Raw genomic sequence first — 17,139 nt, 5'->3', positions numbered from 1 at the left:
GTGGGCCAGTTCTACCTACCTGTGCTTGACCTTGGTTCTTCAGACCTTACCTGGCGGGCCAGTTCTACCTGCCTGTGCTTGATCCTGGTTCCTCAGACCTCACCTGGTAGGCCAGTTCTGCCTACCTGTGCTGGATCCTGGGTCCTTAGACCTCACCTGCCAGGCCAGATCTACCTACCTGTGCTTGCTCGTGGCTCCTGACACTATGTAGTGGGCTAGCTCTGCTTACCTGTACCTCCTCTCAGTTGCTTACATCTAAGAGATTCGGCTCTTACCTGGACTCAACTGTGACTTTTTAGATCTCACTGGACAAGCCAAGGTATGAACCTGCCCTGATCTTGGCATAGAGCTTACCTGACAAACCCTGCTGTACGCACCTGTGCTTAACTCATATGGACAGTACCAAGGATACAAACCCGTGCCACATACAGACTCCGTAGACCTTACCTGAGAAACTCAATTCCACATATCTGTACCTGACCACAACTCGTCAGCCTTGCAAGACAGCTCTACAAGATAGGCAGAGCTACAGGTGCAATTCTGTCTGCCTACCTTGACCTTAACCTAGGAGATCCAGATCTAGGCACTTGCACTCAATCCTGGCTCCTGAGCTCTCACCTGAGAGACCAAGCCCTACCCTCCTGATGTCACTTCATTACCTCAGAGATCATCTAAGAGATAGCGTTCTTTCTAGATAAACCTTACACGGCCTCCTTAGGCCTTACCTGACAGATCTGGTCTACCTACCTATACCTAAACTCAATGGCGAAACAGAATTAAGTGAACCTAACCATGGTTCTTCAGGTCGACCTACCTCTGCTCACCCTTGGTTTCACAGATGTTACCTGAAAAACTCAGCTCTACCCACCTACGCTTGGCCCCAACTCCTCAGGTTCAGAATACAAACCAGGGCCCGACCTCAGCAATTCAGACCTTACCTATTCTAGATCCAAAAGTACAAACCTGAATCTCACCTCCCCTCTCAAGCCCCACCTGACAAACCTGTTCTACATACCTGAGCTAGACCCAGAACTCATACACCTTCCGGATGCATGCAGTTCCCCATCCCTCTGCCTGACTCTAGCTTTTGTCTTTCCCCAGAGGACCCAGGACCACGTCCAGGATCATCAACCTATGCATCACCAGAACCGCTAGATATCACCTGAGGGCACAGTTCTCACCTGGACCCAATCATGGATTTCTAGTCCTCACTTGTCAGACTCAGCTATGTCTGCCCTTCTTCGGCTCCAGTGTCCTTACCTGAGCAACCCATTTCTACCTATACGTACCTCATCTTGGCTCCTCAGGCCTCCCTAAGAAACCTAGTTATATAGACCTTGTCTGATTCCAGCTCCTGTGACCTCAGACGGATGAGGTTCTGCAGCACCCGCGCCCCCCCCTCCCCAGGAGACTCCACTGTACCAACCTAACTTGAACGGACACCTCCCTCAGACCAGACTGCTCCTGGCTGCTTACCTCAGCCTGAGGGAAAACTGGTGAGAGCCCCTTGGTGCCTGAGAGACTTGGGCCTCAGACAACTCACCCTGTAGACGTGGTTCTCTAGGTCTTTATCTACCACAAGCCTCTCGGACTACACCTTACCAATGTAGCTCCTGTCTGTTCTTCACGTGCCCCCAACTCCCCAATCCTTACCTTTTATAACTCAGTGTATTCCTACCTTTTACTCATCTGGGCCCCTTGAGTCCCACCCCAGCCAGAACCCAGTGCCAGAACCTTGGGCTGGTTGTAGGTCCTCAAAGGCCTCTGCAATCCCTGAACTCTGCTTATCACACCTGGTCAGGATGCCAAGAGCCAGGTAGCTGACATGACTCGGGGGACTATCTAGGTTTGCCTAATTCTGAGTTTTAATCACCTCATTTAAATAATCAGACACCCATTACCTGACACTCACTTTGCAGAACCAGTTGGACAGACCCCAGTGTATACACCCGTCCCATGCCAGGGACTTCAACTCACAGATCCAGGTTAAAGTACCTGTATGTGACTCTGGCTCCTCAGACCTTATGTGATAGAACCATCTCGAAATACCTGTGTCCTCCGGAATTCACAGACCTCATCAGTACCTTTCCCTGTCCTGGCTCCTCGGAACTCACCTGTACCTATCCTGGCTCCTCTTCAGACCCCACCAGCCAAAGTCAGCTCTCCAATGTGTGCTAACTCTGGCTGAGCCCTGAGAAACCCCATAATTTACTACTAAATTATTATTACTGCCTGATCCTGACATGAAGCTACCCCATGACTGACTCTAACTAACCAGGCCTCACCACTTGTATGTCCCCCTACCAGACTGGCCTCTTCTGATCTTACCTCAGAGCCAGCACAATATCCCTATGTCTGTCCTGACCCTCCGTCTCGCCTAAGAGATACTAGCTCCAGAAATTTCACCTGTCCCAGGCTCCTCAGATGTCACCTTCTTGATTCGAAACAATATACATACTTAGCGACCCGGGCAGGACCCTCTTCCAGCCACTGTGTATGTAGTTTGTCTGGCCTGGCCCAGGAGGCCTTCATTGTGCCCACCTCGGCCACTCAGGCCTCACTATCCAGCCCCAGCCCCACATTCATGTGCCCAACTGTCATTCCCAGGCCTTACCTGAGAGGCCTGGGCCTCGCCCTAAGCCGCCCCCTTCCCCATCACCTCTATATGCTGGGCAGTTATGGGCAGTGAGAAAACCCCACACAGGGTTTTGGCTAGCACGAGACCCTCTTGTTCCTGACCACCACCTGTTGAGGCTCCAGATCCCAGAGAAGAGGTAGCAGGTGCCTCCCCTACTTTATCAGACATGCAACATTTGTCAGAAGCTGCCCGATCTCTCTCGACCGGGGTTCCTCATCTGAGCCACAGGATGCAGAAAGTGATTTGAGTGACTTCTCGATTCTTCCAAGGATGGTACATAATTAGTCCCATTCTAGAAAGAAGTTAACTCATTACACACAACAGTTGCCTCAGAACATTTAGGGCTTAATGTTCTCCCAGACTCCAAGGCCTTTAGAGTTTTCAAAGGAGATTCCATCTGTGGATGCTGCCACCAAGCAAAGAGCTTTCCGTCTAAAGGCCTGGAAACAGCCCCAGTGGGAAAACCCCCAACTGGACAGTGGCCTCCCTGGTGCGCCTGCCCCAGTCATGTGTTAGAAGAGCGCCCCCTGCATTCCCAGCACCCACACTGCACCCTGCATCCCACAGCCGGAGCCCCTCTCCCAGGGCCAGCCGCAAGGCAAGGTCCCACTCGCTGCCTGACACCAGCCGTGGCTGTTGCAGAGATGAGTCTGTGACGACCCCCCGCCGCTAGACTGGCCCCAGCTCGGCCTCTCAGGCGCGGTTTGCTCTGCAAGCTGCCTGACAAGGCCCCAGGCAGGCCCCAGGCCTGGCGCCACCTCTCTGCCACCTTGCAGCTGTTCCCGCACCTCCTGACCGGGCCTGCCCAGTCACACCTCCTGCCTCACCCTGCCCTGTGGCCTTTAGAGACTGCGGCTAAAAGTTCGGAGAAAGGCCATCACTGAGAATAACTCACAAGCTCAGTTGTGAGAAGGGGGGAGGGGTGGCTCCAGTTACCCCCCCGGGGGTGCTGCTGGCAGACACCCCGGGGAGTGTTGGCCTGGCCCTGCAAGCTCAGCTCGCCCTGCTGGAAGTGGAACCCTCCTCCCGACGGGGCTGGTCCTGCCCCACAAGCCTCCCTGAGGGCCTCTCAGCCCTTCCCAAAGCCAGGCATGCAGCAGGTGCTCAATAAAGGTTGACCTGACCTCACAGGCCCCTCATCTGTGGCACGGCAGTCATGCCTTGACCCAGGACACATAATTCACCCAGCGCAGGGAAGTGCCTTTACTTACATCCCAGAACTCGAACATGTTTTGAGGGTCAATCCCAAACTCCTTCACTTTGGTCTAAAAAGGGGCAAAGGGAGAAAAGGAAAAAACCTACGTTAGCTGGATGAGAACAGGAGCTCCAGGGTGCCAGGTGTCACGCTGTCCACGCTGCGGACGGACGGGGTGGGGCTGGAGCGGCCTGTCAGTCTGGGGCAGGAACCGGCAGCGGCCACCCCCAGAACTGGACACAAGGCCAGCTCCCATCCAGCAACACCCGCGGCCTGGTGCCTGTGAAGCCCCTCACACTGCCCTGCGAGAGCCACCACCTGGACCTGTCGGGGTACAGACACTGACCCATGCAGGTCATGTGGGAAACTGAGCCCAAGGCTGGAGCCCGAGCAGAGCGGGGGCCACCTCCCAGGCCAGCTGTCACCCAGCCAGGACACCTGTCCAGCCCTTCCAATAGCAGAGATGGGGACTCTGCCCCAGGAAGCCTTCAGGAGATAACCAGTCCTACCCCGCGGGTGCCCTGTCCCCTGGGCAGACAGGGTCAGCGACCCCTTATGCCGTCCCTAAGAAGACGCCTTAATATGTCCTCCTGTCTCCCCTCCCTGGGCAGGTCAGCACTGGAGGCAGGGGTGGGGGTTGGACAAGAGGGGCAGAGAAGGGGGGAGGGAGTGGTCAGGACAACCTGAGAGTGGTTCCAGTTCTGACACAGCCCCGTACAAAGCCCACCACACAGCAAGTGCTCACCTGGTTTGTTACCCCGGGCACACAGCTCCGCCCAGCCCCACAACCCCACCCCACACCTCACACAGCCTCAGGCCAGGCAGACCGGGACAAATAGCAGGCAGGGGACCGCGTTCTCCTCCCAGCTCCACTGACTCATGCAGTCACCGGGCAAAAAATCCTTCAGTGGGGCTTAACCTCCTTATGTAAGAAATGGGATGCACCTCCACCCCTACCCCACACATCCCATGTGGGGAGAGGCCAGGGGCAGGCAGGTAGAGGCCAAAGGAGGTCATGTGTGTGGATATGTGTGTTCTGGACATCAGTCAGGCCTGGGAGGTGTACGCAGCCAACCGGATCCCTCTTTGGAGCTACAGAGATTTGATGGGAGGATGCAAAAGGGATGGTTTGCAGCTCACATCCCTCACAGGCAACCGACCCTTCTATCCCATCAGCCGAGCCAAGATCCCTAGGCCTGCGAACCACAACTCGACTTGAATATTCTGATAGGCCACGACCTTGACGTGACCAGGATGTCTGGGAGCCCACGTGGGCACTTACCGTGTTGGTAGACAGGGCAACAAAGTGCTTCGCAACTGCAGAAGGCTACAAGAGACAGAGCCAGGTTACACCAAACCCATCCCGGGGGGCCACCCGAGGGTAGTGAGCCTCCCATCTCTGGAGAAACCGAGGCCCTGGGTGGGACTGATTATTCCCAGTCCTTGGCTCTGAGGCTATTAGAGGAGCCCCATGTCAAGGTCAAGAGGACAGAAGAGTCAGAGGCCCATCCTACCCATCCCAGGCACACAAGGCCCAGGTTCCCTCCCCTGTAAAGTGGGTGTGGCAGGGGGGTAGAGAGGATCCTCCCAGGCCAAGGGACCTTGAAGTGCCTTCAGCTAATTTGAGCGGGTTCTGGCACATCTGACATGTCTGGGACTGGCAAAGCCAAATGCCTAAACGAAAAAGCAGGCACCAAGAGAGGCTGCCTCCTGCTGTCAACTTTGGGAGAAACAGGGCGACAGCATTAGCTTGGCCACTCAGGTGGATGGGCCGGCCCACCCTGCCCTTCCCAGCACACGCACTGCCCACCACCCACCCCAGCACTCACGTCCTTGGCCGACTGGAGAAACCACTCCTTCGCCGTCTCCGCATTCGTGATGGTCTCCTGGGTGGTAAAGGTCTGCAGCCAGAAGGTACAGCAGTCGGTCCCAGCTCGGGCTCAGTGTGGCCTAGAGCCAGGGCCCAGTGGCAGAGGCCATGGGGGTGCCCACGAGCAGTGACAGTCACCCCACATAACCTCCACCCACCTGTCCACAAAGCCACAGTGAGTGGCTGTGTCTGGGCACGGGCCTGGAAGGGGTAGTACCACCATCCTGGGATTCCAGGACTTCACAAGCAGAGGAACAGGAATCCTAGTAAAAGCCACAACCCCCACCCGCAGCCCATTCCTCCACCACAGGTCAAAGGCCAGAGCATCTGCCAGGAAAGGGGCTGTGGCCACACCTGGGGCTCCCTTCAGCCCAGGCTAGGCTGTGATCTCAGAATTCAGATGGAATTCTTAATATTTTATGTGCATCGATGTGAGTAAACAGGGCGTAAATGACAACAAACAAAACCCTTATGTTATCTGGGCATGGCTCTGCAATCAGAAAGGAGCAGACATTAAGCACAGAGGTTTCAGAAAGACAAGAACAGTCCCAGGCTGGGCACAGATCCCAGAAAGCAAATGGATGTGGTCTTAAAATGAAGGTTCTAACTGACTAGTTTAGGCTTCCATCAGGAAACTGTGTTTGCCACCTGCCAAGAACAGTCTGAGGGCAGCAGGGCTGACCCGATCCACAAAGTACAGTGAGCCCGGGGATAGTGGCAAAGCATCCACCCAGCACCGCCCCCCCCCAGGGCTGGGGAGCCAGGCCAGGACCAAGGCCCATACCTTGGAGGCAATGATGAACAGGGACGACTCAGGGTTCAGAGTGGCCAGAGTTTTGGCGATGTGGGTCCCATCGATGTTGGAGACAAAACAAACCCGGGGACCTCCTGAAGAGTACGGCTTAAGGGCTTCAGTCACCATGAGGGGTCCCTATGGGGAACCGCCGCATCAGAAAACAAGATTCCAGGGCCCACAGAGATGGGGAAGCCAGGTCTCACCCTGGAAAAACCAAGGCTCTGGGTGGGCCCCCTCACCCCACCCCCAGGGAGTCCTCCTCACCAGGTCAGAGCCGCCAATGCCGATGTTAATGACGTCCGTGATGGGCTTGCCCGAGTACCCCTTCCAGTCACCGCTCCGGACTCGCTGAAACAGAGTGGGAGGGGGGGATGCGTTCAGCCCAAAGCCCCCAGAATAAACCGCTGCTCAAAAGCACCCTCGCACCTCAGGTCCAACGTCCAGGTGTTTGCAGGGGCTTCCTGAGACCACACCGGCAGCTCCCTGCCATACTCACCCCCAGCTAGACCCCATTTCATCATTAGCAAAGTGGGGGACAGCCCCACCTCTCAGAATTCGCAAAACAAAGGCAAACTCTCAGCAGAACCTAAGGTATAAGAGACCGAGAAAGGTGAAAGGCCAACTCCTGGGACTGGTCTGTGCCAGGGACAGGGCTATCAGACATGCAACCAGCCCCTACGTGGACCCCACCGATTCCTGTCTCCTGGCATATTTTCCCCTCCTTATAGCACCCCCAAGCTGAATAAGGCCAACCTCTGCACCCACTGGGATACAGTAACCCGTTAGTCGTGTTAAAGGAACCGCCTGGCTTCCTGGTGCTTACAATAAAATGCGAGAAAAGAGAAATAAAGGAAGAACTTTCAAGCAAACAAACAAAAAAAGCCAGGGGGACGCCTAGGCAGCTCAGTCGGTTAAGCGTCTGTCTTTAGCTCAGGTCATGATCCCAGGATCCTGGGATTGAGCCCCGCTTCCAGCTTTGCATTCAGTGGGGAGTCTGCTTTTCTCTCTCCCTCGCTTCTCCTCCCTCTCATGCTCCCTCCCCTGCTCAGCGGGGAGTCTGCTTCTCCCTCTGCCCCTCCCCCCAACTTGCGCGCTCTCTCTCAAATAAATAAAAAAATCTTAAAAAAAAAAAAAAAAGCCAGAATTGTTGGGTTTAGAAATTCCCAGCTTCTTTAGGCAACAAGAGATGCTAAAATTAAGAGATGGCTCCTTGGCAAAGATCAAACGCAGGAAGCTGTAACAAAAAGCAAAGTATGAAGAGGAAGCAGAGGATGTAGCTGTAAGACCTTCCCTTGCTTGGACCTCCGAAAGACCTAAAGTGGTAACACAGAAAACATTTTGGTCAAAGATAAGGCTTCTGGGGCACCTGGGTGGCTCAGTCATTAAGCGTCTGCCTTTGGCTCGGGTCATGATCCCAGGGTCCTGGGATCAAGGCCCGCATCGGGCTCCCTGCTCGAGGGAAGCCTGCTTCTCCCTCTCCCACTCCCCTGCTTGTGTTCTCTCTCTCACTGTCTCTCTCTCTGTCAAATAAATAAATAAAATCTTAAAAAAATAAAAAAATAAAAATAAAAGAAATGCAGGAACTACTATGTTTGTACCTAATTTACATGATGAGGCTCTTGACTCCTGGCTGACACTGTAATGGGATATGGCCTTAGGAGAAGGTGAGGAGGGTATTCTCCATGTGGAAGGAACATGAATCACTGGGAGCCTGAAGGCAGGCTATGTAGCCAACTTCCAAGATGGTTCCCAATGGTCCTCACCTCTTGGCATTGCATTCATGTCCTTGTGCTGTCCCCTCCTACTTTGATCAGAGGTGACCTGTACAACCCACAGGGTATTACAGAAATGACAGATGTAATTTCTGATGCTACTTCAAGGTAATAAAGGACCTTGAGGCACTCTGCCTTGCTAAGCTCTCTTGGATCCCTCATTTGGGGAAATCAGCTGTCTTGTGATGAGGACACTCAGCCTCTAGAGAGGTCCACAAGGTAAGGAACTAAAGCCTCCCAAAAGCCAGCACTAACTGCTAGCGAGTCATCTTGGAAGCGGATACTCCAGGCTCCATCCATCAAGCCTTCAGGGGAGAGCTAACCTTGGCCAACATCTTGTCTACAACCTTAGGAGACCAAAACCAGCCTGCACAGCCACGGCCAATCCTGATCCACAGGAATGCTGACTTTTGTTGACAGACGCTAAGTTTTGGAACCATCAATAGAAAACTAGTAAATAGATCTTTCCCAAAACCAGTAACAGCCAGCAACGTTTTTTGTTTGTTTTTGTTTTTTTTTTATATACGGCAATCAATTGCCATGGGAAATTTTCCATCAATACAGAAATAAAGTTGCTCAGCTTCTCAACCCTTAACCTCACCATTAAAGTTTCGGTACATTAAAGCATCCCAGAGAAGAAAATTGTAGGTCTTTAATAGGATTACACACACCCAGGGCGCCCGGGTGGCTCAGTCGTTAAGCGTCTGCCTTCGGCTCAGGTCACGATCCCAGGGTCCCGGGATCGAGCCCCGCATCAGGCTCCCTGCTCAGTGGGAAGCCTGCTTCTCCCTCTCCCACTCCCCCTGCTTGTGTTCCCTCTCTCGCTGTGTCTCTCTCTGTCAAATAAAAAAAAAAAAAACTTAAAAAAAAAAAAATAGGATCACACACACCCTTTATCTGACCGGATGGCGTTTTACAACACGTGCCCGTTCGGCAACTTCCACTTTGAACTTCATAGCACATCCTGCACGGTGTGGCAGCTCAATGTAACCACAGCTGCCTCATATCTGCTGGTGCCTGGGACCACACCGTGTGAACATACGCTGACGTCACTAATTAGTCCTCTGATAAATGGGCTCTGGTTGCGTGTTTAATTTTTATTTTATTTTATTTTTTAATTTTATTTATTTATTTGACAGAGAGAGAGAGAGCACATGCACAAGCAGGGGGAGCGGCAGGCAGAGGGAGAGGGAGAAGGAGGCTCCCCGCTGGGCAGGGAGCCCGACACGGGGCTCGATCCCAGGACCCTGGGATCATGACCTGAGCTGAAGGCAGACGCTTAACCGACTGAGCCACCCAGGCGCCCGTTTGTTTAATTTTTTTTTTTTTTTTTTTAAAGATTTCATTTATTTATTTGAGAGAGAGAGAATGAGAGAGAGCACATGAGAGTGGGGAGGGTCAGAGGGAGAAGCAGACTCCCCGCCAAGCAGGGAGCCCGATGCGGGACTCGATCCCGGGACTCCAGGATCATGACCTGAGCCGAAGGCAGTCGCCCAACCAACTGAGCCACCCAGGCGCCCCTTGTTTAATTTTTAAATTAAAATTTTTTAAAAGATTTTATGTTTAAGCCATGTCTACACCCGACGTGGGGCTCGAACTCACGCCCGAGATCAAGAGTCACATGCTCCACCGAATGAGCCCGCCAGGCGCCCCAAGCTCAGGCTGTTTTTGATTTCTACCACTATAGACAAGATCATGGTGAACATCCTCAACCCAACCTTGGCGAACTTCTAAGAGCACAGCCACTGGGGAGTGTTCCTTACGTGTAACTGCTGCCACTCAGTAGCATTTTTTGAACTATAAATACCCCATTCGCCTGAGTCAGGTATCTTGCAGCCAGCCGTAAGGGCGGGCTTTCCTGGAAATAGTGTCCCAGACAGCCAGGACCACGCTCTCCACACAGCCGACCTGAGCACGCACACATTCGATGAGCTTCTGACGCACGTCAGCTCCACCACTCGCCACCGATGGCGGGGAAGGCCCTTCCCTACACCCGGCACACGGGTGCTGACCGGCGTTAAGGGACATTCTGGAATCCAGATTCCCAGCAGGCTGCCAACCCGTCCTCACCCGCAGGAGTCCCACTCACTTGGCTATCAGGCCTCCAGGATTGATGGCCAGATCACTGCTGCCATCTGAGGTCTGAAGTGGCTCTGAGCCAAAGCAACCAGACTTGGACCAGCCACCGGCAGGGGCCGCTGGTTCCAGGGACAAGCGGCCTAGAGCCCAGATTATCACTCCCAGAGCGTGCACAGCCCATACGTACAATGTGCACACGCACACACATGACCCCCGCACCCCAGGCTTGAGGATGGCCCCTAACCCTTGCAGAATCACCCCTGGGATAGACACTGAGGTAACAGTGGTTGACATGGGGAAATCGCTAGCTGGTCTCTGAGGCAATCCCTACACCACCACCCCCCAACAGGAAAAAGGGGCACGGTTATGAGCATCAACACGGACCCAGAGACATTTCTTACTTATTTGTAAGTACAAATAGGCTGCAGAAGAGTAGGTAAAAATGAACCCGTGTGTGTGAATACATGTGCACACGTGTTTCAAAGAGGAGGACACAGATGTACACATACATAGCACACGCACAGGAAGCTTCCAGAAGATCTCACAGGAAACCCCATAAATGCGGCTTCTGGAGAGTTGGCTGGGGGTACGGCCAAGCAAATGTTAACACACTGATTTTATCTAGTTCCAGCCTAGAAAAGGAAGGCATATCGCTAAAGAGATTAGAAAAGGCAAGTCTCTCCCCTACTATCCCACCCCTCAGAGGCCTCGCTTTTCTTTTTGGTAGGTTCCCTCACCACAGGGGCAGGGAAATTCCCTCAGAACACGGGGTGATCCCGCAGACCGCCTCCACCTCAGGCTGCAGTGAGGCCGTGGGTCCTCTCCAAGCAAGGCCCCCAGATTCCCAGACCCACGCGCACACGCATGGCCAAAGGCACGTCCAGCGCAGCAGCGGCCTACCTGGCAGAAAGACTTCATCTTCTCCAGGACCCTGTTGACCTCTGGCATCACATCCTTGCCATCTACCAGAATGGGTGTGTTTGCCCGGTTCCGCAAGGCCACGTGCAGCACCGCCCGATCCTGGGGACGACAGTCAGTGCGTGAAGACCCCCACCCCAGGGCAGCCACCCGGCTGGGGCGGTGAGGGCCCGGTGCAACATGGCCCTCACTCCACTGGACACACATCCCCGAGGTCTACTGACAGTCACAAGGGGAGGGAGACCTGGAGAAGCCCAGGACAAGGCCAGAGGGCCCGTAGCTGTTCAGAGCATGAAAAGCCAGGGACAGAGGAACAGAGTGAGCAAAGGCAGAGAATGGGGACAACACAGCAATAAACAGCTTCAGAGGACCAGGGTTCGTTAAGGTTGGTCTCATTGTCTCCATGAGAGCACACGGTGTTTTTGCCAGCCCCTTCTAAAAAGGACGCCCAGCCCCCTGGATGTGGAGCAAAGCAGGCAACTCAAACGGCCCTCGCCAAGCAGCCCCATCATGCTAACTGCCAAAAACCAAATGCAACTGTAGGCCTGTGACAGGTGCCAAGAAGCTGGCCTTGTCATGTGAGAGCAACAGTCCCATCAAGCTGAAGCCGGGAGAGGAGCCCTTGAAGGAAACAGATCTAAAGACTCCAGGTGGGCAGGAAAGGGATGGTCGCTGGACTCCAAACCAAGGAGAGGCCCACTGAGGTGGAGAACTTCATGCCACTCTGCCCTCACCCTGCCCAACTTCACTCCTGTCCCCCATTCCATAGGAAAATGCACTCCTCCAGGAAGCCCTCCTTGACTGCAGCCTCCCTCAGCCTAGCCCAGCGTCAAGACAAGTGGAGTTTGAAACCTCTGTCTCTTACAGATGTCTCGGGTAAGTGATTTGCCCTCTGAACCTCAGCTTCCTGGGGTGTAAAAAGAGAATGCTAACCCTGTGAGGAAGAGACTCTGAGCACCCAGTGATTATTATGCCCCCAGGCTGCCACAGCAATTCAGGAACAGGGCCCCCAAGCCCTGGCCTTATCGCTGCTTCTTACTGACTCGTACCACAGAGGAAGCGGAGCTTATGTCCTAAGATTCCTCTTTTCACTAAAAAAATATGCAGCAAAGATAGCCCCGAGGTAAGTTTTCTAAGCATGCCTTGAGTAGGCATCTCCCTGCAAGCCTGAGACGTGCTCTCCCCAGGTAGACACTGGGAGCCATTCCACGCTCACCAGATCGAGACGGCCAGTCCCGGGGAGGATGCACCCCACGGCCCTGCAACCCACCCTAGGAAACAGGCTTTCATGCCCCTCGTTAGGCAAAAACATTGCTTAAGAGGAGAGATGAAGACACAGTGTGATGCTGTCAGTCAGATGAACCCCAAAGGGAAGGAAGAGGCCCTGAAGGGTAGGCAGCGTCTGCCGTCCACAGGCCAGCTCACCTCTGTGAAGTTGATCTTCTCGCCGCTGAACATGCGCTCCCGGGCAGCCTCCACACCCCTGGATTTGGCCTGAGAAGAGAAGATGCTAAGGCTTGAGCCCATCCACACTGGCGACCAAGAGCGCAGGCCACCAAGCTCTGGGCTTGATGCAGCCCCCAATGGGGCTGACAGATGGCTGCAGCCTGCTGCCCTCCCCCGCTACCTGCAAAGGGTCTGCCCTGGGTCCCCTGGGATGCTGGTCAGAACCTGAGCCAGGGGGCAGGAGCTCAGAGCCCTACACTGGCACAGAGGCAGTGACCGAGGTCCACCGAGAGAAGGAAATAAAGCTGCTCAAGGACCCGGGGGCTCCCAGGAGCCCAGCTCGCTTGCCAAGCCGTGGGTCACAGGTCAAGCCCCCCACAGCAGAACATTACCAGGTCCACCAGCATCTGCATCACAGTTTCGGTCACAAGGTTCTTTGAGTAATCCACCAGAATATGCCCATGGTTGGTGTTCAGGTTCAAGCTGAAAAAGATGGCAGAAACCAATGGCCACACCCCAGTTCTCCCCTACCTATTCTCTGACCAGAACTGCATCCAGAAAAAAACATCCCCCCGAGCCACACCCCAAACAAGCCTCAGCTGCCCAGCACCATGGTGGTGTCCCTCACCTGCCTGCCCACCAGCAGCGGCAGCACAGTGAAAGGGAGCACCCTCGCAGAAGGGAGGTGCAGACCCCTCCTGAGGAGCCATTCCTCTGCTAAACCAGCGAAGACAAACAGCTGGGTGCACAGCCCCTGCCTAGCCAGGGGAGTGACCATTCCCTCCTAGAGCCTCCACGCTGCGACTCTCTCAGGGACGGACTCAGAAGGCGGGGCTGGCCATGGGGACTTCCAGTCCGGAGCCACAGACGCCCCCTCCCCAACACACCCGCACCAGTCACCAGAGCACCCCGAGATTCCTGCCCCCCCCCAAGATTTCCTCTAACAGACTTCCTTCCATTTCCTGGTCGTTCATGGGGCTCCACACCGAGCCTCTTTCGCAGAAATCATGCCCCCTCATCTCCACCCTTCCCCCACGGCTCCCTGCAAATCCCCCAGGCCTGCGCAGCCTGATCGCACCCCGCGGACGTCCCCACCCGCTCGGGGCCAGGAGCGGGGGGAAGGCGACAGCCCTTACCCCGCCTCCTGCGTCAGCGAGGGCCCCTGCCCACAACTGCGGAAAGAGTCCCTTCTCAAATGGCAGGGGTTGGGAGGGCGGGGGGGGGGGGGGGCGACAAGAGGTGGAGAGAGAGGCCCCTGCAGAGACGCAGCCGCGGAGGAGCCGGCTTCTCATGACTAAGCAGCCCGGGTGCCGAGACCTCCGGCGAGCCCGCGAGCCCCCCAGGAACCTCCTTCAAGGAGGCGTCAAGGACGAACGGAGGCCTGGGCCCCGATCCGTGGCCGGGGGCGGCCGAGGACCCTCGCCGAGGACCGCCGGCCGCGCCGTGCCGACCCCGGGCCTGCACACCTGACCCCGTGCGCCCGGACCCAGCTCCCGCCCGTCCGCGCCCCGCCTGTGGCCCCGCGCGCGCACCTGAAGTGGCTGAAGCGTTCCTTGTCCCCCTCGAAAAGGCGACGCAAGTTGAGGTCAGAGCCGTGCTCGCGGTACCACTTCTGCAGCTTCTGGAACTGCGGATTCTGGGTGAGCGCGGCCATGGCGACAGCAGCGGGGTACACGGGCTTGGACGAGCTTGGAGGAGGAAGAGAGGGTGGGCGGCGCGCAGCTAGCGGAGGCCGGGTGCGCGCAGCGGCCTTTATGGCGCAGGCGCAGCGTCCGCCCCGCCCCGCCCCGCCCGCCCCCCCGCTGTCCGCGCCCTCGGGGCGACCTTGGCAGCATCTGCAGCTCTTGGGCCTTAGCTTGTCTCTCCCTGCGACAGGTCAGCCACTTGGTCGGCCAGCCTATGATTGGAAGTGACTGCGGTAAAGAGGCCGAGCTCCCCATGCCCCGGCCAGCTTCCTTCGTCCATTCATTCATTCAGCACCTTCCACATCCCAGGTCGTGCTCCAGGTGTTGAGGATACAAAGTGATAAATAAAATATATGGGGGGGGGGTCAGAGGCTGGTAGGTGCTACTGACAAAAGGAAAGCTGGAAGGGGTGATGGGAATTGGGATTGCAATTTTTTTTTTTTTTTAAAGATTTTATTTATTTATTTGAGAGAGGATGAGAGGAGAGAGAGAGCACATGAGAGGGGGGAGGGTCAGAGGGAGAAGCAGGCCCCCTGCTGAGCAGGGAGCCCGATGCGGGACTCGATCCCGGGACTCCAGGATCATGACCTGAGCCGAAGGCAGTCGCTTAACCAACTGAGCCACCCAGGCGCCCCTGCAATTTTTTTTTTTTAAGATTTTATTTGAGAGAGAGAGCATGAGGGAGAGAGAGAGCAGGAGCAAGGGAGAGAGGCAGAGGGAGGGGGAGAAGCAGGCTCCCTGCTGAGCAGGGAGCCCAATGTGGGGCTTGGTCCCAGGACCCTGGGATCATGACCCGAACGGAAGGCAGATGCTTAACCCATGGAGCCACCCAGGTGCCCCAGGGTTGCAATTTTGAATAGAATGGCCAAGGGAAATGACTAGTGGAGGTGACTTTTTGAGCAAAAGCCTGAAGAAGGTGAGGAAGTCAGCCAATTAGATGTCTGGGGGGAAAGTGTTCAGGCAAAGGGAAGAACAGCTGGAAAATTCCCCTGCGAACATGCTCAGGTGTTTCAGAAGCAGAAGGAGGCACGTGTGGCTGGAGTGGGGTGAATGAAGGAAAGAGAAATTGAGGTCAGAGAGAAGGAAAGCAACAAAACCACATAGAACTTGTAAATCCAGGTTGCCTGGGTGGCTCAGTCAGTCAAGAGTCTGCCTTCGGGGGCGCCTGGGTGGCTCAGTCGGTTAAGCATCTGCCTTCGGCTCAGGTCATGATCCCAGGGTCCTGGGATCGAGCCCCACATCGGGCCCTCTGCTCAGGGGGAAGGCTGCTTCTCCCTCTCCCACTCCCCCTGCTTGTGTTCCCTCTCTCACTGTGTCTCTCTCTGTCAAATAAATAAATAAAATCTTTAAAAACAAAAACAAAAACAAAAACAAAAAACCTTGTAAGTCCTTGTGAAAATTTTGGTTTTCTGAGAGAGATAGGAAGCCATCGAAGGGTTCCAAGCAGTGGAAGGACATCATTTGACAAGCTTTACAAAGGATCAGACCCACAGTGTAGCAGGAATGGAAGTAAGGGAAACAGATAAGAGGCAGGCCAGGGAAGAAGGTGACTGGGTCAAGGTAGTAGGAGTTGGGCATGGTGATCTAGACACACTGAGTGAAGAACTGAGAGACAGAAAAAGAACAGTCAAGGTAACATCCAGTTTTTAACACAAGTCGCTGGAAAAATGGAATTGTCCTCACATCTCGGAGAGATGAAAGTTCTTTTTGGGGGGGGGAGATCACAAAATCTGTTAGAAATCTAAGTGTAGATATCGAATTGGGTATTTCTGACTGGAGTATGGGGAGAGACCTTTCGAGCTGGAGGAAAAACTTGAGAGTCATCAGTGGATAGATTGCATTTGAAGTCAGGAGCCTCGGGGCGCCTGGGTGGCTCAGTTGGTTAAGCGACTGCCTTCGGCTCAGGTCATGATCCTGGAGTCCCGGGATCGAGTCCCACATCGGGCTCCCTGCTCAGCGGGGAGTCTGCTTCTCCCTGTGACCCTCCTCCCTCTCATGCTCTCTGTCTCTCATTCTCTCTCTCTCAAATAAATAAATAAAATCTTTAAAAAAAAAAAAATGAAGTCAGGAGCCTCGGTGAGAGTCTGGATGAGACAGTATGTATATATGGCCACAGAGGAGCAGAGGTCCAAGAACTGGGCGCCCAAATTGAGCTTCTCCATTGTCTGCTTCCCCTAGAGAGGCCAGCCATCTGGGACTGAGCCCTGTCCTGCTGCCACCCCGGCCACCTCCCAGCTCCATGGAGTCACTGCCCCCTCTGACCTCTGCAAATGGCTTTTCCCTTCCTGCCCAGGAATATCCTGCCCAGAGGTCCTAAAGATTCAGGAAGAAAATAGGGAAAGGCTGAAGACTGAAGCAATGAGTGGTCAATAGGACTTTACAGGGAGCCGCCCTGTCCACATGGGCCCTTACTCACCCAGAGTTTTGAGTCAACTGTCAACTCTGAGATGTAACTCAGCACACCCCTGACAGCACTGAATGCCATCTGTTCTCCTGGAGTCCCTGAGAAATACTCCAACCAGAGTTTCCCATGCAAGCCAGTGCCTTGTCTACACAGAATAGCACATCCCATCGCTAAATCCTGTGTTTCATAACCTCATCCAAAAGGAAGGCTAGCCTCAGTAGCCACCGCCCCATCATCACTTGCCCTGTGATTCCTCAGATGACCCTAGCCCAACTGTAGCCACTGATTGCCTTTTTCTGGTAGGCTCTTTCTGGTGACCACAGTGGATGTCTGTTG

The 17,139-nt window shown here is 54.8% G+C and overlaps 1 protein-coding gene across 1 annotated transcript in view; it reads right to left on the bottom strand.

Moving 5' to 3' along the window:
- Positions 1 to 14,462, bottom strand: part of GPI (glucose-6-phosphate isomerase) — a 24,408-nt gene extending 9,946 nt beyond the window's left edge. The window contains exons 1-9 of the mRNA XM_032390449.1: positions 14,247 to 14,462; positions 13,107 to 13,197; positions 12,694 to 12,762; positions 11,251 to 11,370; positions 6,764 to 6,847; positions 6,488 to 6,634; positions 5,663 to 5,734; positions 5,116 to 5,160; positions 3,850 to 3,903 (exon numbers count right to left, since the gene is read on the bottom strand). Coding sequence (XP_032246340.1) covers positions 3,850 to 3,903; positions 5,116 to 5,160; positions 5,663 to 5,734; positions 6,488 to 6,634; positions 6,764 to 6,847; positions 11,251 to 11,370; positions 12,694 to 12,762; positions 13,107 to 13,197; positions 14,247 to 14,368 — 804 coding nt within the window. The 5' untranslated portion in view covers positions 14,369 to 14,462. The remainder of the gene's footprint in view (positions 1 to 3,849; positions 3,904 to 5,115; positions 5,161 to 5,662; positions 5,735 to 6,487; positions 6,635 to 6,763; positions 6,848 to 11,250; positions 11,371 to 12,693; positions 12,763 to 13,106; positions 13,198 to 14,246) is intronic.
- Between the last annotated feature and the right edge of the window lie 2,677 nt (positions 14,463 to 17,139).

Source organism: Phoca vitulina, unplaced genomic scaffold (genome assembly GCF_004348235.1).
Source record: "Phoca vitulina isolate PV1807 unplaced genomic scaffold, GSC_HSeal_1.0 scaffold58, whole genome shotgun sequence".
NCBI lineage: Eukaryota > Metazoa > Chordata > Mammalia > Carnivora > Phocidae > Phoca > Phoca vitulina.
The sequence above is the reverse complement of the archived record's forward strand: the minus strand, read 5'-3'. Positions and strand labels throughout refer to the sequence as shown.